The 24,737-nt window shown below is 34.5% G+C and overlaps 6 protein-coding genes, 1 long non-coding RNA gene, 1 other non-coding gene and 1 pseudogene across 9 annotated transcripts; 5 read left to right on the top strand and 4 right to left on the bottom strand.

Moving 5' to 3' along the window:
* Positions 1-1,640: 1,640 nt before the first annotated feature.
* LOC9324752 (basic leucine zipper 8) lies at positions 1,641-2,698 on the top strand. The gene has a single exon (XM_002888643.2). It carries the CDS (start codon positions 1,999-2,001, stop codon positions 2,389-2,391), a length of 393 nt encoding a protein of 130 aa, XP_002888689.1. The 5' UTR covers positions 1,641-1,998; the 3' UTR covers positions 2,392-2,698.
* Positions 2,699-5,178: 2,480 nt separating this feature from the next.
* Positions 5,179-5,787, top strand: LOC9323277. Its single transcript, XM_002888642.2, has 2 exons — positions 5,179-5,467; positions 5,634-5,787. The coding sequence occupies exon 1, from the start codon at positions 5,284-5,286 to the stop codon at positions 5,461-5,463; it is 180 nt and encodes a 59-aa protein (XP_002888688.1). The 5' UTR covers positions 5,179-5,283; the 3' UTR covers positions 5,464-5,467; positions 5,634-5,787.
* A 373-nt stretch (positions 5,788-6,160) lies between these two features.
* Positions 6,161-6,874, bottom strand: LOC9323276. Its single transcript, XM_002887165.2, has one exon. The coding sequence runs from the start codon at positions 6,835-6,837 to the stop codon at positions 6,376-6,378; it is 462 nt and encodes a 153-aa protein (XP_002887211.1). The 5' UTR covers positions 6,838-6,874; the 3' UTR covers positions 6,161-6,375.
* A 2,562-nt stretch (positions 6,875-9,436) lies between these two features.
* LOC9324751 (pheromone-processing carboxypeptidase KEX1) lies at positions 9,437-10,182 on the bottom strand. The gene has a single exon (XM_021036009.1). It carries the CDS (start codon positions 10,140-10,142, stop codon positions 9,684-9,686), a length of 459 nt encoding a protein of 152 aa, XP_020891668.1. The 5' UTR covers positions 10,143-10,182; the 3' UTR covers positions 9,437-9,683.
* Positions 10,183-10,395: 213 nt separating this feature from the next.
* LOC110231117 lies at positions 10,396-12,573 on the top strand. 2 transcript variants are annotated; one of them, XM_021036010.1, is made up of 4 exons: positions 10,396-10,483; positions 11,124-11,209; positions 11,390-11,445; positions 12,339-12,573. In XM_021036010.1, the coding sequence occupies exons 2-4, from the start codon at positions 11,179-11,181 to the stop codon at positions 12,348-12,350; spliced, it is 99 nt and encodes a 32-aa protein (XP_020891669.1). In that variant the 5' UTR covers positions 10,396-10,483; positions 11,124-11,178; the 3' UTR covers positions 12,351-12,573. The 2 variants fall into 2 exon arrangements, with proteins under 2 accessions (XP_020891669.1, XP_020891670.1); XM_021036011.1 differs by lacking the exon at positions 10,396-10,483 and adding an exon at positions 10,490-10,838.
* Positions 12,574-13,133: 560 nt separating this feature from the next.
* On the bottom strand, positions 13,134-13,207 carry TRNAI-AAU. Its single transcript has one exon. It is a non-coding gene; the product is annotated as a tRNA-Ile (tRNA).
* A 939-nt stretch (positions 13,208-14,146) lies between these two features.
* On the top strand, positions 14,147-16,029 carry LOC9323275 (peroxidase 11). Its single transcript, XM_021034264.1, has 4 exons — positions 14,147-14,699; positions 14,905-15,096; positions 15,200-15,365; positions 15,448-16,029. Exons 1-4 carry the CDS (start codon positions 14,478-14,480, stop codon positions 15,873-15,875), a joined length of 1,008 nt encoding a protein of 335 aa, XP_020889923.1. The 5' UTR covers positions 14,147-14,477; the 3' UTR covers positions 15,876-16,029.
* A 2,541-nt stretch (positions 16,030-18,570) lies between these two features.
* On the top strand, positions 18,571-20,188 carry LOC110231099 (annotated as a pseudogene).
* Positions 20,189-20,792: 604 nt separating this feature from the next.
* On the bottom strand, positions 20,793-22,958 carry LOC9324750. Its single transcript, XR_002334242.1, has 7 exons — positions 22,362-22,958; positions 22,130-22,265; positions 21,872-21,980; positions 21,704-21,774; positions 21,548-21,636; positions 21,305-21,440; positions 20,793-21,201 (listed from the first exon to the last, which is right to left on the bottom strand). It is a non-coding gene; the product is annotated as an uncharacterized LOC9324750 (long non-coding RNA).
* Between the last annotated feature and the right edge of the window lie 1,779 nt (positions 22,959-24,737).

Below are 24,737 nucleotides of genomic sequence, written 5' to 3'. Positions count from 1 at the left end.
TAAAATTTTACTTTTTTCATTTTGTTACTCTATTCGTAACTTTACATTTCTCAAATTATGAGCTTCTTAGCTTAGTTTTTTTCTCTTCGTTTTCGGAAACAAAACCCTAATTACATACACATGGACTTGATCTATAACAAAGTCCAATAATAACTAACTGTTTACTCTTTTTGGTTTATCTCTCAAGCCACCACCCAACAAGTTGTTGTGACAAAGCTTCAAAATAGAAATTAAATCCTGATAAAACTACTTGGATTTTGTTTTGAGGAAGAAGAGAAAATACTTTTCTATGAGTTTGTGCCCAAAAAAAAGTAATGCCTTCATTACTTAATGCTTGGTAAGTTAAACCAATGCTTAGCCAAAGAAATTCACTTTTGAGAGCATTGGTTTAACTTAAGCTAGATGGATTGGAATAAACGATTTAATATTGTAGGAGGGATTGCTCGAGGTTTTATATCTTCATCAAGATTCATGATTCAAAACCATACATCGAAACCTCATAGCTAGTAATATCCTCTTGGACGTTGATATGAACCCGAAAGTTTTAGATTGTGGAATAGCGAAAATGGACAAAACAAGAGTAGTTGGAAACTAGTAAAAGACAAACAAGAAATCTCTACCACTAGAGTTTAAAATTATAATATTTGCTTTCCAATAATCAACACAAACCTTAATGGTCCATAACATCAGCAAAATAATTGTTTCATTGTGAGAATGTGATACGTCACTTGAAACTTTAATTGACTTTCATTAGTTACCCCTTCGAGCAGCTAATGGATTAATGGATTAATTAATATTTATAGAAACGTAATTTCTCTTCTTACATAGATTATGAATAACAGAGTTATATTTTTATGTTATTGAATTAATTCATATTCTATAGCAAAATTGTTAGCCGACTAACAATGTCATTATAATATGAATAGACTCGTTTGCAATTGTTCTTCTGGCACGAAAAGTTCGTACAGAACCGCTTCATATCACGTATGTAAACAACATTCTTCAGAAATGACTCTTTTAAACTTTAATTAATTTCGGATGACAAAAAAAAAAGACTCATTTGCAATTTGCTGCCATCACGCCACTAAGATGATTGGCTTTAAGTGGATCTAGGAAACTTCGTTACTAGCTGAAAACATCATTAATCTAATCTTTACTTTGGGTAAAATAATATTATAACTGCTACTAAATAGTTACGACCTAATAAAGCTAGAGAGCTCACGCGAGCTGCAAATTTAACCAATCCGATACCCCAACCCCAAGTAGACATTTACTCTAATTGGCTAAGATAATATTAGTCTAAAAATAAATTACCAATATATTTCATCCTAGCTATAAGTGTTATTTTTTCTCTATCAGTTTACTAGACTTTTATATGACTTGGTAAAAAAATGTTACCTAATGCAAAATTTATAAAAGCATATTTTAGCTACTCTCGCAATTATGCTTCAAGAACTGTAGTAGTTTTGGTAAAACCTCTTCATTGTCAACTATTTAACACTATAAATTATGTACAAGGACTAAAGTCAGTTTATGCTACATCATTACCCACAAATTTCATAAACCATTGGATTATCGATTAAGTGTTATCCCTTTATAAAAATAAAGTATGCTCTTAAAAAACTTAGATATGGTTGCTCGGAAAGAAACATGGTGCGTCTACGAGTTGCTGCCTCTTACGCTTTCTTTGAATAATTTATAATATAATCTTTGATTTTCTCTCGCAATGGTCCCCTTCATGCCATCGACTTACTTACAACTTTCAATTGCTTCATGACTCATCCATCTCACGATTAGAACTTCTCTTTTTCTTCTCCTTCTATTAAATTAAAATTTTACGTGTACTTCAGCCACTTGGATTAGTTATTAGTGTAAGGTCACACTACCCTCAATTTATTCATCTATAAAAACCAAATTAGAGTGCATTTCATTGATCTATACCATCATACTTGTTAATACATTAGGTTACAAAAAACACATAACTGTTTTTCTCTGTATATGGCTGGTTTTGTCTATAACCTTCCATGTGAAAACCCTAATCCAAAGTCTTTATTCCAAACCTTTGTTGATCGAGTTCCACTTTTAAACTTTCCTGCCACGTCCGAGGACTCTAGCCGGAATGCAGAAGATGATGAGCGGAAGCGGAGAAGGAAGGTATCGAACCGCGAGTCAGCTAGGAGATCACGTATGCGGAAACAGCGCCACATGGACGAACTGTGGTCCATGCTTGTTCAGCTCATCAACAAGAACAAATGTCTAGTCGATGAGCTAAGCCGAGCCAGGGAGGGTTACGAGAAGGTTATAGAAGAGAACATGAAACTTCGAGAAGAAAATTCCAAGTCGAGGGAGACGATTGGTGAGATCGGGCTTAATTGGTTTCCTAACGTATAGGCCGATCAGATCTGGACCGTCTAATCGTCTCGTAAGCTTGTTGGTTGTTTATTTAAAGAAGAGGACCAACGTAACGTATACAAAATATTTCGTAAATGAATCTATAAAAGATATAATCAAATATATTTTACCGATAATATAATCTAAAGAAAGTGTTCTTTAGATATCAGATTCGAATCTTGTCATTGGGGTGTCCAGGGGACTTATTGCTCTGTTTTGAATTTTGGTCCAAAACTTTTTGGTTACAAAAATAAAAATAAAAAATTTCATGTTCTAATAAATAAACAGGTCCATATTTATGCATGCATCAATCATTGTCTCTTTTGAAATGATCTTGATCCCGGTCTGAAATGTTTACGTGTCTATAAACCAAATATTTTCAAAAGAAAGTGCTCCTTAGATTCCTAAAGAGCTACATGAACAGAGTTCTCATTAACCAAGAACATAATCGCGGAGCCAAGATTTTTGTTTATAGGAGTCATATATATTATTATTTTTATTTAATTACATATTAATATTAAATAATATATTTTATCTTGATTTATGATATTTTATAGAAATATATGTCAAAACAATTTTGAGAAAAAGAACGAAAAAAAAACAAGATATCCGGTGATACAAAGAAAAAGAATCAATATGTAAAAAAACTATTAGAGAATTGTAATCATTTTTTAGGAAAAAACAAAACAAACATAGAAAGAAAATTAATGTTGAATGAAAAATTAAATATGAATGGGGTCAAAGACATAAAATTATAGCATGACATATGGGTCAACTAGGAAATTTTGTACCAAAATATCTAAAATCATTAGATAATTTACCTTATAATTTCAAAACTTTAAAATGTTATGGGGGTCAACTGACCCCCCTCCCTCTTGATTGGCTCCGCCCTATTAATCTCTATTTTTTTTAGATCCTGTTTGATCTTGAATTCTATGTTTTGTCTGTTTTCAAGTAAACGGGCTCAACTATATTTGTTTGGCTTGTTAAATCTTGATCTTTCCTTTCTGCTTTCATGGTAAAGCTTGAATCTTGCTAGTAAATGACTTAAGTAACATCAACGGAGTTTGCATAAGGCTTGATTTCTCATCATATTTTTAGAAAAGGAGATCCAACATTTAAAGATCTTTTCCCATTTAAGTTAGAAATGTTGATTTGTGACTTTACACTTTACATTGTTTGCAAGATAAGGATGTGAGGCCCTTCCCTAAATGGTATTTAATTAGTTAGTAAGAAACTCCCCGAATTCTAGCAATGTAAAGTGAAACTGTAAACCTTAATTTTGTTATTTTATTGTATTTTCTCTCCAATTCCGAATAAACTCTTTCGTTTGATCTCTTTTGAGTAAAAAATTAGCTAAAATGAATCACATCAGGATCCATTCAGCTGTAAGTACTAGCCTCACATGTCAATGACATGACGTGCGAGGTTAGGACCTATAGATGAATTAATCATGATGTGATTCTTTCGAGATAAATCTTCTACTTACAAATTATCAAATTAAAGATTTTATGTTTTGTATTCATACAAACACAGTATCATGTGCCGCTCATAATTAAAGAAAAAACAGGATAAGCATACAGCTAGATGTTTACAGCTTCGCTTTAGTTTTGTGGGGGTTGCTTACTAGCAAATATATATCATTCAATGAAATGTCTCACATATGTATTCTCTATTGCAAACCAAAAACAATCGTAAAATAATATTTTTAACGTAAAAAAATATATTTTAAAATGTTAGATTCTCAATTTTAACACGGGATAGATCAAACCTTGTGAATATTCCAGATGAAGTTGTCTCCATCCTTGTTGATGGACGAAATACTCGAATGTGTGTTCTGAATTTAAAGAAATTATCTTCCTATAGAAAAACTTGCTAAGCAGCTTGTGCTTAGACGATATTAATGATAAGCCATTACAAGACGAAGAAGCTTATTTCAATGAAAAATTGATTTTGAGGGAATAACAAAATAAATTTATGTTCTCTTCCACTTAGAAAAGAACAAAGACAACGAGAGGATTTTTGAGTTTTCGAAGGCGAGGAGATGGTGATGGAGAGGCTTTATTTAAGGGTTATATATATAATCTAACCAACTATAATAATAGTCAAACAATTTATCATATTCCCATAAACCGATTCAATTTTATTCAAAGTCAAAAAATTTATCCTTATCACTATGAACTCAAAAAAAATAGTCAAATAATTTATCATACTTCCATAAACCGATTCAATTTTATTCAAAGCTAAAAATATTATATTCTTATCATCATGATATTACGAGAAAAATAAATTGACCATAATAATTAGGCATGGCCCATAGGCATTCAGTTTTTTGGTTTAGTTTGGTTTTGGTTTTGGTTTTTTGGAGTTCAAATATTTTGGATTTTGAAAATAATTTTCAAATAAAACAAATTTTATTTCGGTTCAATTAGGTTTAGTCCAAGTTTGAGTTCGAATTTGGATAAAAAATTATGGACAATTGGTAAAAGTTTAGATCAAAATATATAAGTGATGAAATACCAACTATATATATTTGGATTCGGCTATACCGACATGTATTATAAATTTTGGATTTTGAAAAATGGTCACAAACAGAACAAATTTTATATTGGTTCAATTAGGTTTAGTCCAAATTCAGGAGATATACAGGTATCTAAAACCGGTATAGGTTTATAACTACATAAATATTGTATTTTTTTCTTTTCTTTTCTCTATTTTAATAGAATAGTTCAAGCAAGGTGTCGTAAATTTAAGTTATCACGTAACGTGGCAATGCATTCTGTAATTCTATTTCACCATGCCCAAGGCCATTGCAATGCCATTCTGTTTGACCTTCTTAAGTTTTTCATAATCCAAACCATTTCTAAAACTAAACAACTCAAGAATCAGAAGATGATGGGGATAGTGAGCATTCAAACGGCGATGGATCTTATCGTCGCCGGTTTCTCTCTAATCATCGGATTTGGATTCTTTGCCCTCATTGCCTCTGTCCTCTGCTCCGTCGCTTTCTTCCACCATGTCAAAGCCGCTACTCCCATCTCCACCGCTTTAACTTCTCGCCGCCGGAGATAAATTCGTAAGAGACATTTTTCTTTTAATAGTATCCCTTTAAGGCTTTAACCCTTTCTACATGGATCCGGTCACGTTAAAACCTGACCTGGTCAATACTTCGTTACTTGTCTATAAAATAATTCGATATTTATTGAAGTAATGAAATTTTGAATCAATATGTATTGTTTCAGGGAACGTTAACTTTGTTTTTCAGCACATCGAGAGAAGATGAGAAACTCTCACAAAGGCTTTTCTAGTTCAACTTGTATAATGTGTATTGTGAAATAATTGTAATCTAGAATTAATACAAATAAAGTTACACGTTATGTACTGATGTGTAACATTAATTAATTATTATACCATCCGTTTTACAAAGAGTGTCATTTTAAGGTTTTAATTTTGTTTCACAAAAAGTGTCGTTTTATGTTTTCAATGCAGTTTTTAAAACTAATTCTCTTTTTATCTCTACTATTTCACCTTATTAATTATAGAGAAGGTATATCTAGTGTATTAATAAAGGGTATAAATGACATTTGTTTAGTTTTCTTAATTTGTGTGAAAAATAGTAGAATGACACTCTTTGTATACCAGAGGGAGTAGTTAACAAGCCTATATAAGCATGGTATATACACTATTTTTTTTTTGTCAAATACACTATTTCTTTTTGCTAATTGTCAATTATGTTTTCATAAAAGACTGAAATGAGTGTGAATGTCGATAACAGAGGAGACTCAAGCTTCTCTTTATTTATATTTTCGAGTAATATGTACGAAAAAACTCACTACAGTTGCTATTGAACAAACATATATATTACTAGTTTAGTTGCCTATTCTACATTATAACTATAATCTTGTGATTACATCTCAGTCCGATGAGATTCATAAGCTGTTTATTGATACAAACTATACAATAAAGACTAACTTCTTTAGCTAGCTAGTTAGACTGTGGTGCCATTGCAGCTTCTTTCACCATCTTGAACTCATAGTTTCTGTTGATGATGACATTGTGTTTCAAGGTCTCTGGGATGTTGTAATCAACAGTCGACGGTTGTTTCGCTGTCTTTGTGTTGCGTACGAGAGATTCATACAACCCTTTGTCTAAATGTAAATGGAGTGCATCACATGAGCCACCATAACAAGACAACGGTTTGCAGTACATGGTCTCTCTGAAACCACTACCACCTCTATATTGATTTCGGCCACCGTAACGGTCCCTGCCATAATGGACTCTGCTACCACCAGATCCTCCAATGCAGAGACCGGGAAAACAGAACCCACCCTCGTAACCAAAATGACTTCCACCAGACCATTTCTGGTTTATGTTAAGGGCTCCTTCAACGGCTAAGAGTAAAAGTGTTAGTGAGAATGAAATACATATCCTTTTGAGTTCTGTCATTTTTGCTTATTTTGGTGGTAATAGTTGAAGGCTTAGAGAGATCACAAATTTATATAGTTGTGAATCTGGTGTCATGCTTTTGTCATTAGTCAGTAATAGGAGCAGGAAAAAATGGACAATGTAATGAGCATTTGTTTTGGAAATAAAGGTGTCGTGGTAGCGTTTTACGGAGGAAATTAAGGATATTGTTGGTTCTCAAGTAATTTTATTTTCATGACACCATTAATGGTTTTTGACTTTACAAGACTCAAAAAACACCATAAATTTATTGTATACAATTAGAAAATTTTATAAAAATAAAAATGTTATAAGTTATTTTCTATTTAAAACTTGTTAACTTTAATTTATCTATATTTTCTATCTACGTAGTTGATGAAGTAGATGATAATGTAAATATATATTTTAAAGAGTTTTTTTTGTATACAATTGGAGTTTTATATATATAGTATTGTGATTATATATCTGATTAAAATATTTATTTGGTTTATTAGCAAACGCTAATTCCCTAAGCAAACAATCCCATCCGGGTCGGTAAAACCCGAAAACCCGTGGATACCTGAAAGAAGGGCCTATTACTAGACATAACCCATCATTTATGAAAGCCCACATTAAGCCCATAACACTACTTGGGCCAGTCACCGATTTCCCGGGATCAATCCCTACATCGATCTTCGCCGTGTCCCGCGGCGGGAACCCGACGGAGATGAATACCCAAATTCAGATTCAGCCTCTCTCTCTGCGGTCCATCGGTTGCGAGTCGTTGATCGAGTAAGTCATTGCACTTCCCCCGCTTGCGGTGGTTGTACAACGACATTTTCTGGAGTTTGCGCATTGGTAGACAGACACTAGAGCTTTCTCTTGTTTATTATTTCGACTACAGTTGCTGCTGTTGAACAAGCATATATTACTACTACTAGTTTAGTGCTTTTTCTACAATAAGCTTGTTTTAGCTAGTTAGATTGTGGTGCCATTGCAGCTACCTTCACGTTCTTGAACTTAAGGGCTCCTCCAACTGCTAAGCTTAGTAAAAGTGTTAGTGAGGAGGAAATGTATATCAATTTGAGTTCTTTCGTATTGTTTTCGGTGTTCAATATGGTATAATGCTATGGAATGAGAATTTGTTTTGGAAGTTAGGGTGTGTTGATTAAGGATATTGTTAGTTTGGCATACTGTGTTGTTATCAATCTGTTTTTGCGGTTTCAGGTTCAGCTAGCTTGAGCTCTGGATTTCAAACTTGAACAAGAGCTTCAACTCCAGAGTTTGAACAACTCCATTGGTCTTCTAGTGCCCAGAATAATGAGGAGAAACACAAGGGGTTAATCTCTGCCATTTTCAGGATGGTTTGGTGATTCGAAAGACTCGTGAATTTTTTTGCAGTTTTTAGGATTTTAGCTCTAGGTTCTTCATTTAGTTTTAGGAAGCGGAATTTAGAGTTCTCTGTCTTGAACCTTGTACCTGAATCTAATGTAATTATGTCAGTCTTACTTTAATATACTGATTGGGCTTCATAACTCTTCTCTTATGATTATGGAATTCTAGTTTCGTTGATTGATTGTACAAAGTTTCTCGAAGTCACAAAATTTTTGATAAAAAGTTTAAGGTTCGTGTTGCTTGTTAATCTTTCCCTTAGATATCACTTTCGGTTATCAATTGAACATGTGCAAGCTAATAGTTTGACAGAACTGCTTGGTTCTTTGCCTTTACTCGTTTGTTTCTACGCCTTTACTCGTTTGTTTCTTTGGTCTTCCTGGAATTTGAAATTGGTAGACCAGGTCCAATGTGTTGTGCATTTACTGAGTCACATTCTCTCACATTTTGTGGGTCATAGAATTAGATTGGACGACCCTTATTTCATTATCATCTACCTGTTTATTGCTTCTGCACGTGCATGGTGGATTTGATATTACAATGTGGAAAGTGACTTGAGAATCACATCTACGTGAGTGCGGTCCTCTCCTAGCAAGCTGCCAGCTAAAACTATTTGTTGTTTTCTGTTCAGTCAATAAGCTAAAACTTTTCAGTCATTTTCGAACACAACCGTATTATTGATACAAATTACCGGCTTTGACTTTCCAAAACCCTTCGTTTGTGTGTAGAGTTTTCTTTGATAGATACATTTCTATTTACTGTTGTGAACAGGCAGAAGCTACATGGTTCTTACTGTGTTGAAAGGTGGAGAAGAATATTACAAACAGGTTAAGATTCTCTCTAACTCTATTCCTGTTGTGAAATAGTAATTTATGAAAGTTTTGTGAGAGTTGATAATGACATATCTTGAATGATTGAAATTTGTTCTTTTAAAAAAAGAATCATGTGAAGGTATTGAAAGCAGCAGGAGTCTTTGTTAATAGGCAAAGCTATGGTGTGTTAGCTACTTTGGGGCCACACCTATGGAACAATCAGGTAATCTTAGAAACTCCTGTTTTGTCATCAGCCTCTTTGTTTTATCCCAAATTCAATCGTTTGGATCTGAAGTTTGTTCGAATGATGAGTATTTCGTAAACACGTTTGCTTTTCAGTGGCTACCAATTATTGATTGCTCTTTTGTTGAAGATGCAGATTTTAATACATGTTTCCGTTTGTGTTAGAACGGAGTATATGTGTAAAAGGTAGATATTATTAGCATAGCTCCAACGGATAACCACACCGATAAGTTACATGAACGGAGTTTGCATTAAACAAAAACATAATCCTGTTTTAAAGAAAGCAATGCAATTACACATACATCTCAAATGAAGGTAGAAACAACTACATGGTCTGAATTCTGTATGAACTGCATAAATTTTTTTTCCCTTGAACAGAAGAGAAACATTGAATAGATATAGAAACTAAAACCAGTATGAGTCTTATTTGGTTTTGCTCACCTTGCCTCTACTTTTGACACGACTAGCTGCAGTGGTTCTTGTTCTAGCCTTGAGCTCAGATTCCTCTCCTTCATCGCTGAATCTGTCACGAACTCTGTTCTCTGTCTGATGATTGACTTGTTTGGCATTACTATTCTTTGCAGCTGCGTGATTCTTGGTGCTCCTTGGAGGCTGATGAGTGCTAGGCCATGAGGATGCATCCGAAGTCATTGAGTCATCGCTCTCATTGTTACTATTATCATCATCGTCTTCATCACCATCACCATCATCATCCTCATCATCGACCTCTTTTACACAGAAACCATCATCACCATCATCATCATCTTCATAAACAACTTCAGAGTGGTGGTTTCCATGGAAAGTGTCTTCTATGTACATGGTCCATCCTGATTCACAACTACTCTTCTCCTCAGCACCTCCATGGATTCTTGGAGACTCCATGGCTAACACAAAAAGTGAACTTAGCTTCTTCTTTTTTTCCTCTCTTAACGTTACGTACCTCAGCTTGTTCCAACCTCTTGCCCTCTAATATAGCCTGTGTCTCTCTTGCTGTCTTTGGCTCTGTTCTTCACCATCAATAAATACTTGTCCTCTTTTGTCTGATTTATATATTTTCCTTTCTTGTGTTTCAGTATCAGGAAAAGCCGGAGCCTATGGAATCACACTCATATAATTGAATACCAGGAGTGAGTATCACCACATGGCAATCTTAGCACCATTGTTTTCGCTCAATTGAAGTACTACAAGACAAGCCATTTCAGATATATATCAAGGAGAGAAAGGTTAGCTCCTTCTTCAAATAAAAATAGTACTCTTCTATAATAAAATTTAAAGCCCTATAAATTCTCTTTTAACAATATCTTTTATAGATATATATAGGGAATTGAGCATAAGTGATGTGTAAGCCATGCTTATTGGTTATCACTTGTCTTTTTGTTTTCTTTCTATTGATGCTAGCCATATGATAGGAGGGTAGCTACAACATTTCATTTACTAGTTTTTACTTCTCTCTGTCTCTCTCTGTTTCACTGAGCTATAATCAATCTCACAACTATAAAAGAGCAGCTTTTGAGGTGGAAATGAGATAAGACCCACTCAACAAACAAGAAGGAATATGAAACCAATTTTCTTAATTAGGTTAGGAGCTGTTCCTCTTCCTCATTCCTTTAATACTCTTCTTCCCTCCCAGTCCTGTCTTGGTCATAAAAAGTGTTGCAGCCTTTTGTTCCTCTCTCCTCTCTCTCCCATAAAATAGTTGTTTTTCTTTTGCATTGAAGGTAACGCAACTGGATTTTATTTATTTATATTTGGTGCATTTACTTCTATTCTTGAGGAATATGACAAAACAGAGATTAGTATCAACTGTGGTCAAAAAAGTAAAGAACTAAATTGTTTCTATGATGGCTTCACCTTTTTTTACAGTGACTGGAATCCATATTGGTAAGTAACAGCTAAGCAAAACAAGTGTGGGAGAGAAATGGAACCATATAACATTAAAAACGGTGAAGGTGTAGTAAGACTTTGACCCCTCTTTTGAGCATTTAAGTAAATCAGTTTTTGGCCTTTATGAAATTTGATCCTCATAGTACAAATAATAATGCTCATTGTGGGTCTCACGAGTTGAGATATATTAGGATTTATTAGAAATGTGCACATCGTTAATGCCTCCAAGCTTTGTTTTCTTTTAGGGACTCTCCTTGGATTTTCTCTTGTGGGTCTTTGTACTACCATTCATCCTACACGTGTGAGTACTGTTTCTCTATAATAATATCTTTTGTTTTGATTTGTAATTGGATTAGCTTACACTTAGGTCACTTAGGTCACTTAGGTGGGTGAGAATTAGTTGAGAAAAAAAAAAGGAGAACACAGATTGGCTTCTCTTTTACTTGTTAGAACTCATATGCTTAATAAGAAGTGATTTAGCGGTTTTTGTGGAGAGGTTTAGAGAAAGAAAAAAAGAAGTGGGTATATGTTTCTTATAGCACCAAACTTTTAGCTTTACTTTGAATGAGCCTGATTTTGTCAGGTATACTTCCCCATGTATTCATTTGTCTCTTACTTCATAAGTCTCCCATGTGATGTGAAATTATTATGTATAAATGTGTATCTATATTTTTCTATATGTGTATATTACTTTGGAAACTTCTCTCATTTAAATTAGACACACCACTATACTTGTTAAAGCCTTTTTTCATGATTTGGTTTCCATCTTAGATAAGATGACAAAAAATCTCTGCTGTAACATCATACCTTTCGATTAGATTTCTCGACCCAATTTTTTTTTGGTTTTTCCAAAAAGTTCAATTATTGAATACATTTTATTGGTTGCAGAATTCTCTGCTGTTACTGTTTTGTTTTGCTTTTTTTTTTTTTGTTTACATTTTTTTTACAAGTTTTTCCTACCTTCTATAACATAGCAATCATAACTCAATTTAGTTGATAATGTATGTACGTTAAGGACAGTAAATCTTGTACATTTTAATCGTTTATAGGCATGTGGAAAGACATTATCCTTAAAAATAAATTCATAAACGTCAAGTCACAATTATGGTCGAGTCTCTTTAGAGTACATAGATTAGATTCAGTCGGATTTAATGTGGTTTAAGTTTTTTTTTAACTTTTTCTAATATTTCGCAGGTCTTAACATGACAAGACCATTAAAGCCGCTGAAGTTTTTGTTTCTGGTGCTCTTTGAAGTTGAGTTTCTAAACTAGTTGCTGTCGCGAATTATATATAAAGCACATTGACATCATGTAGATTGTATTTTTGATGTAAATGAATGATATTTTTGTAATATCTTACAACTTCAAGTTTACATCTAAATTTTGAATGTGAGACTAAAATCCAGCTATGATTTGCTAATCGAGCATCATTGAACGTGCCAACATATCAAAAGCACAATCCTCATTCTTCTTTTTGACTGAGTGAGTTTTTCCTAAGCAATCATAAACAATTTTTTTTTTTGGAATGGTCACCAACGTCGAGTATGTGTCGACTAAATGAGTTTACATGTGTAAAACTGAAGCACGGCATGAAATAGGTGGGATTTTTTAGAGCATCACTTTCAACATAACTTGCTTTTCGGTGGATGATTGGAAACAAGAAGATCAACAAAGTGAAAGTTGTCAGATTTTATCAGCGCTAGAGGTAAAAAATATCTTTCTTCTTTCAAAGTGTTGTCAAAGGATCTCTCCAAACGTTTGAGGATCTTACTCGAAGATTTGGAGAAATAATGGATTGCCAAATTTTCGCAGTTACTTTGTTCTTCCCAAGTTTTTTTTCATATCTCCATACGATGCTCAAAAGTTTATAAACTATGCGTTTATCGGGTCCTATGACTAGTCCATGTGACCCCTACTCGCTCGAAATATATGTCACCTTCGAGAGCACAGTCACTTCAAGCTTTTTCTTGCTAAAAAAGTATTAAAAGATTGGCCCATGCAGGTTTCGAACCTGCGACCTTCGCGTTATTAGCACGACGCTCTAACCAACTGAGCTAATGGGCCTTTCTGCAACAGTTGTCTTCTTTTAATGATATAACTTTCTTCTTTGTGATTGCACATTCTTGAGTCTTAGATGAATTAAAAAGCTCGGATGTTACTTTAAAGTTTAAACTTAAAAACTCCATTATGGCGAATAAGTCCGATTCAACCACATGTCATAACAATCATCTACCACTATACCAAAACCACCTAACACAAGTTTTTTTTCCAACTAATGTTAGCCCTGCCAATATATAACCTTGTTTTTAACCGTTTTTATGACTGAAAATATTCTTAAAATAATAACAAGTTGACGACAAATAAATAAATTCAGGTTTTTGCGAAGATCGTTGTACTTGTACGACTACAACTACGTCGTTGTTCTTTTAAAAAAAAATTGGAATTTTTTTTTTATTAATCGTATAATTCAAGATGACGCCAAAGAGTGGATCTTATTTTCCCTCCTACTTTATTTTATAGTCAAGATTTCATCATTAGGAAGAAAGAAGAACACTTGGCAATGTTATTAGTTCTAACGAAATGATGTAAATTACTGCTAGCTCGATTTGAGTAGCTAGAAGAAAAAAATTGAGAACGTATTTGCTACCTATATATCTCACAAAAATTGAAAATATGCAAATTCATTTACGGAACTATATATTTCTTAGTTAAACAAAAAAAGTAGATCTATTACTCTATTAGTTCCTGAATATATAGATCAAAACAGTTGAACGAACCAAGTCGCCTTGGTCCAGTGGTAAAGGGAGGTAATTCCCGCCATTGGGTTCGAGTAGCATTGGCCACCGGGGTTCGAGCAATTTAACATGGTTTCCCCAAAGCCTTTAGGATCACCTGAGTTATCAAAAAAAAAAAAAAAAAAAACAAACAAACAAAACAGTTGAACGAATTACAAAAGAACGAGACTTCTAGATTTGATTCAAGAATCAATTTTGATGAAAATGATTGCAACTTTTGCAAACATATAAACAAAAATAAATCAGCCATTATATATAAAAATAGAATATATATATATAAATCGGGAAAGACTGGAAATAGTACTCTTTTATGGTCATAGGAAAACCCAACAACCGTCTCACAAAATTAGTTGCATCTCACTTGACCTACTTCTCAAGACCCTTGTAACACAAGAAAACTAAAAACTCTACAATGCCCTCTTCTCAAAAAACTTATATATCTCTTTGAAGTCCCACCATTTTCTCTAACTCCTATCTCCCCACAAACATTTTTATATTTTCCCAAAATTTGGATCAAAAAAGTTTCCGATAGAAGAACTATGAGACTCCTCCTTGTGTTCTTTATGGTTCTCGCCATCTTTATCCCCTGCTTTTCCTTTGATATACCGGGAAAGGATCTTCCTTTAATCCTAGATTATTACAAGTCTACTTGCCCAACCGTATTTGACGTCATCAAGAAAGAAATGGAATGCATTGTGAAGGAAGATCCTCGAAATGCAGCCATAATTATTCGTTTACACTTCCACGATTGCTTTGTCCAAGTAAGTACTCATCCACACCTTTCTTAAAACACACGAAATCATCCTGCCAGAGAAAAATTCATATCATGTCAAACATTTACTGCTATCAAATACTTTCTCAAACGACATATCGTGTTAGATTTTGGATGAAATCGAGACATAATTTAGCTGAAAGGGGGTTGCTTTATGGTATGGAGGTTTAAATACTTATAAAATGGTATTGCAGGGATGCGATGGATCGGTGTTGCTAGACGAAACAGCGACACTACAGGGAGAGAAAAAAGCTTCTCCCAACATAAACTCATTGAAAGGATACAATATTGTAGACAGAATCAAGAACATAATCGAATCTGAATGCCCTGGAGTTGTTTCATGCGCTGATCTCCTCACAATTGGTGCTAGAGATGCTACAATCCTGGTAAGTAAACACAAACGAAACATATCTCTCAAAATAAATACCGTATATTATATAGTATCATATGAATTATGAAATGAAACAAAATATTGATCCTGGTTTGAAGGTGGGTGGGCCTTACTGGGATGTTCCTGTGGGAAGAAAAGATTCAAAAACCGCAAGTTACGAGCTTGCCACAACAAACCTTCCAACTCCAGAAGAGGGTTTGATCAGCATCATTGCTAAGTTCTACTCTCAAGGTCTCTCTGTTGAAGACATGGTCGCTCTTATAGGTAAGATCAATCCTCTTAACCAAACTAAATCGAAAATTATGCTAAATTACTAAAACCCTAACTTGACCTATAATCTATCTAGGAGCGCACACAATCGGAAAGGCACAATGTCGGAACTTCCGATCCCGGATCTATGGAGATTTTCAGGTGACGTCAGCCCTAAATCCAGTTTCGGAGACGTACTTGGCAAGTCTTCGAGAGATTTGTCCTGCAAGCAGCGGAGAAGGTGATAGCAATGTGACGGCGATGGACAATGTGACGCCAAATCTCTTTGATAACTCGATCTACCACACACTGCTAAGAGGAGAAGGGTTACTGAATTCGGACCAGGAGATGTACACGAGCTTGTTCGGGATACAAACGCGGCGGATCGTGAGCAAGTACGCGGAGGATCCAGTGGCTTTCTTTGAGCAATTCTCGAAGTCGATGGTGAAGATGGGGAACATTTTGAACTCTGAAAGCTTTGCTGATGGAGAAGTTAGAAGAAATTGCCGATTTGTCAACACATGAAACATAAACAACGAAACAAAACAATGGAGAAATAAACTATTTCTGATCTTTATTTATATAAGAAAAAAAATTGAATTTGATCTTATTTTTACATTTTTAAAACTATAGGTTCTTGAATGTTTAAAAGCTTATTCTAAAGATTTTCAAAGATCTGCTTTGTTTGGTTTCGACTTTATATTTTTATGGTGATGGATGCAGCAAAATGAATACAAAAAAAAAAAAAACTTAAAACCTAAACATTGTAAAAGGTTTGATTGCAAGCTTAAAAGCATTTTAGGTTTGATCAACCGACAAGCAAAGCAAAATCCTGCTCGTGTAAAAAATAGAGTTTCTAAGCATTTATTATGGAAAGATGTTATATGGGAATAATGTGGATGTGGAAACAAGCTAAAGACGTCAAGACTCGATATCAAGTACTTGATACTCGAAGCTGGATACGACAAAGTGGAAAATTTGGAGATTGTTGAATCCAGTCTTCAATGCAGAGAGTATGGAAAACATGAGAACAAGAGTAATGGTTGCTTCCTTCCCAAGAAAGAAATATTCTTGACATATACAACATGTGCCAAACAAATCCATATCAGGGCCAAGCACTGCGACAGACTTGTTATCACTTATCAGGATGCAATCTTTTGGAAACTCTTGGTGAAAAGTAGTTGGAGTTTTTCACCCATTTTATTGGAAGACAGAAAAGTTTACGTATATAACTAATGTAAATCGTTACGTCAATTTGTTTGGCAAAAAAAAAAGAATGTGATATATACAGTGGCGGACCCAGAAATTATTTTTATCTGGGTCATCTAATTATACTAAATCAACAGTCACTTTTTCAATAACTGATGCATTCTCTGATTGACACATCAGCTTAATACAATTTTCCTACTCTTTCATTTTTCACGGAGGATTTTGATTATATCTAATACTTATAACAAAAGGAAATCGTTTTTATTTAGCTTTTTATTTTCTCAAAACCCTTTTTTTTTTCATCCCCATGATCTCCACCTCTTCCACTTCTTCTCCTCCAAAATTTCGATGACTTATCTATAAAAGAAAAAGATGGTCTTCTCATCATCATACATCGATTAGTCTCAGAAATCAGTTACTTTTTTCACCCCAAAGGTATCAATTTACCATCTCCAATTTCAGTTTTTAATTTTTGTTATAGCTGTCAAAGATTTCTTATATCATGCTTAATAAACAATGTTTCAATATATGTGTTTATGTGTTTACAGTTTCACCAAATACGTCTTCAAGCTCAAGCAAGCATTCAAAAGTTTCATTTTCCTTGGCAGATCAGAAAACAATTGCAGAATTTTATTCGGTATTATCCAATTTTCTACGTTTTGGATAAGTGTTTAACTTTCTCCTTAGATCTACAAAGCATTTACAGTACATAATGATTTTGTTACATGATTCAGTTACGAACTGAACCCAATCCAAAAGGAATCCAACGTGTTCTCTTAATTTTCAATCAATCCTTAATTTACCATCTCCAATTTCAGTTTTTTATTTTGTTATAGTTGTCAAAGATTATTAAATATGTCATGCTTAATAGATTACCTTTCAATACATTTGTTTGTGATATATGTGTTTACGTCTACACGTTAGCAATCTGACCTTGATTCACGTTTAATTGCTTATCACTTTTCCATGGTCTCTCTCAACATAAAACCCTCACTTTTCTGGGTAATTGAAGGGAACAGGAGAAAGAGATAGGGGAGATGAGAGTGAGATTCCACCTGGCAATTGTCTTATCCGTGTATTTATTTTCACCCCTATCTCTTTATTAATTAGATTAGTAGCTTATTTTTTATTTTTGGTTTTTTTTGTTATAACTTTATGAAATATACATACTATCTTACATTAGTATTAAATTAAATTCTCCAATTATTAAAATATTTTAGATTATACCAAAATAAATGTTTGATGCCAAAATATATTTTAATTTTAGTAAAAAATAAAATAAATACTATGTCAGTGCATTAGCACGGGCCTAATGCTAATAATTTTATATTGCAGATGTAAAAAACAAAAATTACTCTAATATTGTCAGTGAAAAGACTCGAACCCGAATAAAGGGGTGTCAAGAGCAAGGGATTTGCCAACTACGCTACCTTTACTTCAATGATTCTTACACATTAAAATATATTTAAACATTTAACCTGGATCAACTGACCCACCTTCTTCCTTATATCCCATTATATTTAACGTACACATATGCAACATACATTTCTTTCCTTTTCCCTTTTTTTTTCTTAATTTTTTTTCTCTAAATTATGATATATATAAAAATACTTCTATCTTATCAGCTTCGAGTCTCTCAAAAAAAAAAAAAAAAAACTGAATAGAACTCGTGATTCTCTTAAAAAAATCATATTTTAGCTGATAAAAAGATGCCAACGGTTTACATTAAACTAAAAAAAAATGCCAACGGTAATCACATCCGGTTTGAACTTATTTATTTTAAACAAATTTGGGTTATGTATGAAAAGTCAACCATTGATTTCCAATTAGATATGGATGTAACTAATTTACATTGTCCAATCAAATTACTAAAACTTACTACAAGTCCATTTGGGAATTAATGTGCGTAATTATTTATTATACTGTATATAGAAAAAACCAACTCGATGGTACCTCATACGTACAAACAAAATATAGAAGGATCTAGAAGATATTATGAATATATTCTAGAGATATTTATATATCTTGTATGATTTTATTAGTTAGATAATTAGGTTAATTCATTTACTATATAAATGTATCTCTCATGTACATTCATCCTTAGGAGAGTAATTATAACTTCTTCCTATTGCTAAACTCTCATCACGTTATCATGGTATCAGAGCCACAATGATCTAACGATCGGTTTCGTTTCTGTTTCTAAACCAAGGGCTTCTTCTTATTATTATTATATTTTTTTAAAAACTAAAAATGCTTCCATCGTTCAAGTTCATCACGAACCTCTGAATTAATCTAAGCTAAAGTGATCATAAAGATCTTCTAGATCCTTCTATACAAAATCCTCTATTATCAAAAAAACAAAATCCCTAACAATGGTGATGGAGGCATACAGGTCAGGTCTTGTGGCACATCCAAAACGGACTTTGGCTGGAAAGTTCTTCACAAGTGTTTGTCCACCGTCCTTTGACAGAACAGAAATCATACTGCAGCAGCAATGGAAACTTTCCCGCGGCTTCAAGGTTTTCGCTTTTGAGAAAGACGATATTATCTTATTCGAATTCAGGACAAAGAGAGACAAGAAGAAGGTTGTAAAAGGTGGACCTTGGAACATTGATGGTATCTTATTAGTCCTCAAGGAATGCCCACAAGACATTTCCTTGGCTGATATTGATTTCTCTGTTGCTTGCTTCTGGGTCAAGGTATTAGGCCTGCCCTATTTTTGGTACATAGAAGCAGATGTTGAAAAGATTGGGAAAAAGCTTAGTGATGAGTCATTGATTTCGTTTAAATGTGACTATTCAACAAGATGTTTTTGGGTTAAAGCTCATATAAATCTGAAAAAACCGCTCCCTCCTGGATTTTACATTGGTAGAGGTCGTAGACGTCAGTTCGTTCAGTTCAAGTACAAGAATCTAGGGGAGTTTTGTGAACATTGCTGTATGATTAGCCACCAGAATTGTGGAAAACCCTCAAAGCAGAGACCTTTGACCCGTGAGTTTAAAACGCATGTGTATGGGCCATGGCTGAGATACGACCCTGAACCGGCTGGTAAGGGTTTACCTGTGAAACCGAACTACTTTGAGTTGTGTAATGAGGTTGGTTTGGAGTACGAGGAGACACTTACTTACGCTCAATTCTTGGTAGGGGTCGAGGTTGATGTTGTTTACGCGAGCGAGCATGAGTGGGGCGGCAAGAAACTGATTCGTTCCTTGTTAAATACCGAGTATGATTACTGTTTCCGATTTCCTTGTTCCCCGACACGAGTTATCAAAGATGTTTTAGCGCTTGAAGTCGATAAGATCTCGCCTCTGGCGAGGTTGACAGCAGAGGACAAGGCCAGCATCGTTTGTGGCTTCGTGGATCACTTAATGACGCAGAGGGAGACTTGGTCGAAGAAGAGATGGGTTCCTCTCTTAGTTCGTGTCGAGAAAACAATATTGGTACCACCAGTGGATATGGAGACTATGCTTCAAGAAGCCAAAGATAAAGAACTTCATGAAACCATCAATTCCATGGTTATTAAATTGGTTGACCCATGTTTAGAGAAGTCAGACGATTTACTGATGAGGAATATTCGAGATGGCATTGGTGAGGTTGGTTTGACTCATCAGGTCCCGGATTTTTATATAGAGATGTTGATGGGATGGGTTAAAGACTTGAACAACGTTTCACCAAGAAGTTCCAAATTAAAATTGCATCCTGATCATAACAAGTGTGTCACAGTGCTTGGCCCCGATATGGATTTGTTTGGTACATGTTGTGTATGTCAAGAAGATTTTTTCCTTGGGGAGGAAGCAACGCTTACTTATCCTTGTTCTCATGCTTTCCACACTTGCTGCATTGAAGACTGGATTCAACAATCTCAAAAGTGTCCACTCTGCCGTCTCCAGCTTCAAGTGTTATCGAGTCTTGATGTCTTTAGCTAGTTTCCTAATCCACATAAGAAGCTCCAGTTTCTCCTATTAGCATATAATACATCTTTCCATGATAAACTCTTAGAAACTCTCTTTTCTTTGTTTCACAAAACTCTCTCAAGTTTTTTTTTTGTTCCTTTTCAATTTCTAAAAAGCTTTTGTAATATTTAGAATATATTTGAAGTTCATGAACTAAATCCACCAAATGAATTAAAAAACAATTTCTTAAAGTCATAAAACAAAGATTGACAGAAACCTATTCAAAGGCAGAGCCGCAGAGATATGAACCACATGAAATCTACCCGTAATGTAGGAAGGATCAGGTGTTAGAGCTCTTCCGGGTTAAGTTACCATCATTATCTCAATGCAAAATACAATTTCTTAAAGTCTGGTAGATAGAATGATGAATTCATGTATCCAATAAAACCCTCCTAAAACTGATTCCTTCTTGGCTTTGTGGACTGGCCAGGTTTGCTAGGTCCCATTTTGTTCTTAGCTTTAGGCTTTTCAAGCTGGTTTTTAGCCTTTTGAACTTCTCTCATCTGCATTTGTTCGAGTTTCTCTCTGTTTTGCGCTTGTATCTCTTCATCGCTCTGAATAGGAGTCGTCTTCTGTTCGCGTCTGGGAACAGACCGGCGAAATCCTGCAACTCTGGTTGCTGGTTTTGTGGGGGGACGTTGCAAAGGTGCAAGTTGTTCCTGTGGACTTGAAGATGCTCCCTCCTCCTGCTGATTTTTCAAATTCAAGCATTTCATAAGGGAAAACATGCATGCAAGAAGTTGGGTTTTATAACATAAATGGCAGAAATAAAGAAAGAGAATGCATCCTTACTTGTGCTTTATTTTGCAAGAGTTCAAGTTTTGCAGTAAGCTCAGTGATGTTGAGTCTATCATTGTATTGCAGACATTGAGAGCTCGCCCTCTAAATTTGGATCCATTAGCTCAATGACATCCTTTTCAAGTATAGACTAGAAGCAGAGTAATCAAAATTCACAAAGTCAAGACTCAAGAGTATTCACAACACAGCAAAATAATAAGCTGGAAGCAAGAGATGACTTTGAACAGAATCACTTACAAGGTCTAAAGGAATTTGCTTTCCCGTTAGCAAAGTTAAGAGAAAATAACCAAATCTGTATGTCATACTTTCAGGGTTCACAACGCTTCCTGCAGTCAGAATATAACATCACATTCTGACACTAATAAACCGAAGAGAGAAGCGCGAATTGATCACCTGTTGTGTGTGCTTTGATCATCCTTTCTCTCTTTCATCAAGCCAAAACACGAAAGACAGGCATCACCCTCCTACAATATCCATCAAGTAAAAACACACGAAATCAGTTTAGCAACCTTGGATTATAAGGAGACATATATAAGCATCGAAAGGTTCGTTTAGTTTTACCTCATCAAAGGGAACCGTGTAGGCATTTAAATTATTGTAAGATGTAAAACCTACAGTACTACAATGATCCAAAGCTTCAGCTATGATCATTCCATGGTGTGATTCTCCTCTGTGATATCACAACAACGACAAAGTTCAAGACAGAGAATGCTAACAACTTCTGATTCAATGATTTCTACTAGTTCTAAATCTGTTTCTAATTCTTAAACCATCATCGTCTCTGACCAAGTGAAAACAAAAGCAGAAGGAGAAACGTACGTTGCAAGAAACGCTTAGCAAGAGTATCATTTGGCAAAAACTCTGCAACAAGAAACCTTTCATCTCCATCACAGCAACATCCAATCATCTTCACGACTCCCTTGTGCCTAATCTTCCCCACTTTTCGTGCCTCTTCCTGGGAAACAAAGGAAGAAGAAACCGAATCAAAACCCATCAAGAGAAAACAATAAAGATCTGAGAATAGATGAACTTATCAGCCAAGAAACAGTACCGCAAACTGATCACGATAAGGCCAAGCCATGTTCTTGAAGTACTTGACAGCAATGGAGCCGGAGCTCTGTGATTCGCCCTTGTAGATGATATTGGATGATTCCTCTGCTTTCTCCGATACAATCTCGTCGGAACTGAAGTTCTTGGTCGCCGTCTTGAGATCGGAGTAGGAGACCTCTCTGAAACACATTACTTCGTCGTCGTTCTCGAGATGAGAATCCGACGGAGCAAAGTCGTGCTGATGAATCTCTAAAGGTTCTTGATCTTCCATGTTTACGTGAGCAAAGCAGAGAGAGAGAGATGGAGAAAGAAAACGAGAGCCAAAATCTGTTAGAGAGAGAGAGAGTGAAAGAAATGAATTATGAAACGATAGATCAACTTATATAACAGAGCATCACTAAAAGCTCAAGATTACCCATCTTGATCATTGATCGCGTCATCTTTTAATTTCTACGCGTTTTATTTTCTCTCATTTGAGAATTTTGCATGGTGGTGACAAGTGGATTTGCAAAGCTCAAACTAGCTATAATTTCTATGATTATTTAATAATTTAAAAATTATGTTTATTAATGTGTATTTGTTTTGGTAGTAGAAATGTATTTGTGTTTATAATGTTCAACGTTTCAGTTTTACACTTGTAATCTAAACCAACAAATAATACTTTTTAATCAGCTCAAAAGATAAATATTGTATTTCCTTCAGTTCACATATTTCTGTTATGAAGTTAATTACTTTTTTTCTTACAACTAGTCATTAATTATTTTGAAGTAATAACTCATGATATAGTTATCCGTTAGTTCATCATAATATCTTAATTGTATAACTAAAAATAAACACTTTAACTCTTTTTTTTTATGATAAAAGGTTTGCAATTGAAATAACATAAATATTACAACTATGACTAGAGGTCATATAGTTTTAGAGAGCGAAAAGAGAGAAGATTACACATACATTTGGTTGCAAACATATGAGAATATGAAAGAAAGTAATAAACGTTTCAAAGCATGAAACTATATTAAGGGAAGAAATTATGTTATATATATATGTATATATATATATATATATATCTTTTTGAAGTTAAAAGATGTAACCAATAACATTGTCAAATCAAATTACTAAAACTTACTACAAGTCCTTGTGGGAATGTACTTTAATTATTTACTATTTATAAGAAACCAAATCGATGGTATCTCATACATACAAACAAAATCCCTAGGCGATGGTGATGGAAGCATACAGGTCAGGTCTTGTGGAACATCTTCACAAGTCTCCTTCCACCGTCCTTTGACAGAACTGAAGCACATTGCGGCAGCAATGGAAATTTTCCTGCGGCTTGAAGGTTTTCGCTGTGGAGAAAGAAAATATTATCTTATTCGAATTCAAGGAAAAGAGAGACAAGAAAAAAGTTGTAAAGGATGGACGTTGGAACGTAGATGGAAAGCCGATATTGATTTCTCGGTTGCTTGCTTCCGGGTCAAGGTAATAGGCCTGCCCTATTTTTGCTACACAGAAGCAGATGCTAAGAAGATTGGGAAAAAGCTTAGTGACGAACCATTGATTAGCTTTTGGGTTAAAGCAGAGGCGGATCTTTTTTTTTTTTTCATCAAACACCATTTTATTAAGATATCGGAAAGAGACTCTCCGCTGGGGAGAGCCAATCAGAAACCGACGAGCTTACATGGGAAAAGAGACTCTTTCGAGCCCGGGCTTTTTTGGCCAAACAATCTGTTCGAAAATTCAACTACGAGGAAGAAATCTAATACTAAAAGAAGAGAATAAACAAACGAAGGAACGGAAAGTTGCCAATTCAGCTGCAAAAGTCGGCCAATCATCTTGGTTATCGAGGAGGGTGGATCTATGTAGAGTACATTCCCACAAATTGGGGCGGATCTATGTAGAGTACATCGATTTGGTTTCTTATAAATAGTAAATCATTAAAGTACATTCCCACAAGGACTTGTAGTAAGTTTTAGTAATTTGATGCTTATATGGGGCAGTTGCCACCCCTAAATTTTTGAAATCTTTTAAGAGTTTTAAGAAAATAATTTACTTGCCACCCATAAAAAATCTCTTTTGCTCACCCCCCCTCCCCTCCCCACTCCTTAAATTTATGTTTTCCAATTAAACAAATTGACGGTTAACTAAAAAAGGTAAATGAATATTAATCTCTTTTCCCTTTAATTTAGCTAAATCTATATATACATTTTTGGAGACATTTATGAAATAAATCCTGGAGTTCCAACTTATTTACTATCAAATGTCATTGACATTAATTATTTAGATTTACAAAATTAAATCAAAGATATTAACATTAAAAAATCGTTTCCAAAAATCTTAACCTAATATATTAACCATAACTAATCCTTGCCACAATTAC

Source organism: Arabidopsis lyrata, assembly GCF_000004255.2.
Source record: "Arabidopsis lyrata subsp. lyrata unplaced genomic scaffold ARALYscaffold_2, whole genome shotgun sequence".
Lineage (NCBI taxonomy): Eukaryota > Viridiplantae > Streptophyta > Magnoliopsida > Brassicales > Brassicaceae > Arabidopsis > Arabidopsis lyrata.
Note: the sequence above shows the minus strand (reverse complement) of the source record. Positions and strands in the feature narration are given on the sequence as shown.

Coding starts and splice junctions, on each gene's coding strand:
- LOC9324751 (XM_021036009.1), bottom strand. CDS start 10,142: ATGGAGTCTCCAAGAATCCATGGAGGTGCTGAGGAGAAGAGTAGTTGT.
- LOC9323275 (XM_021034264.1), top strand. CDS start 14,478: ATGAGACTCCTCCTTGTGTTCTTTATGGTTCTCGCCATCTTTATCCCC. Junction 15,097..15,199: donor CTAGAGATGCTACAATCCTG/GTAAGTAAACAC, acceptor CCTGGTTTGAAG/GTGGGTGGGCCTTACTGGGA. Junction 15,366..15,447: donor AGACATGGTCGCTCTTATAG/GTAAGATCAATC, acceptor TAATCTATCTAG/GAGCGCACACAATCGGAAAG.
- LOC110231117 (XM_021036010.1), top strand. CDS start 11,179: ATGGAACCATATAACATTAAAAACGGTGAAG. Junction 11,210..11,389: donor TAACATTAAAAACGGTGAAG/GTGTAGTAAGAC, acceptor GTTTTCTTTTAG/GGACTCTCCTTGGATTTTCT.
- LOC9323276 (XM_002887165.2), bottom strand. CDS start 6,837: ATGACAGAACTCAAAAGGATATGTATTTCATTCTCACTAACACTTTTA.
- LOC9324752 (XM_002888643.2), top strand. CDS start 1,999: ATGGCTGGTTTTGTCTATAACCTTCCATGTGAAAACCCTAATCCAAAG.
- LOC9323277 (XM_002888642.2), top strand. CDS start 5,284: ATGATGGGGATAGTGAGCATTCAAACGGCGATGGATCTTATCGTCGCC.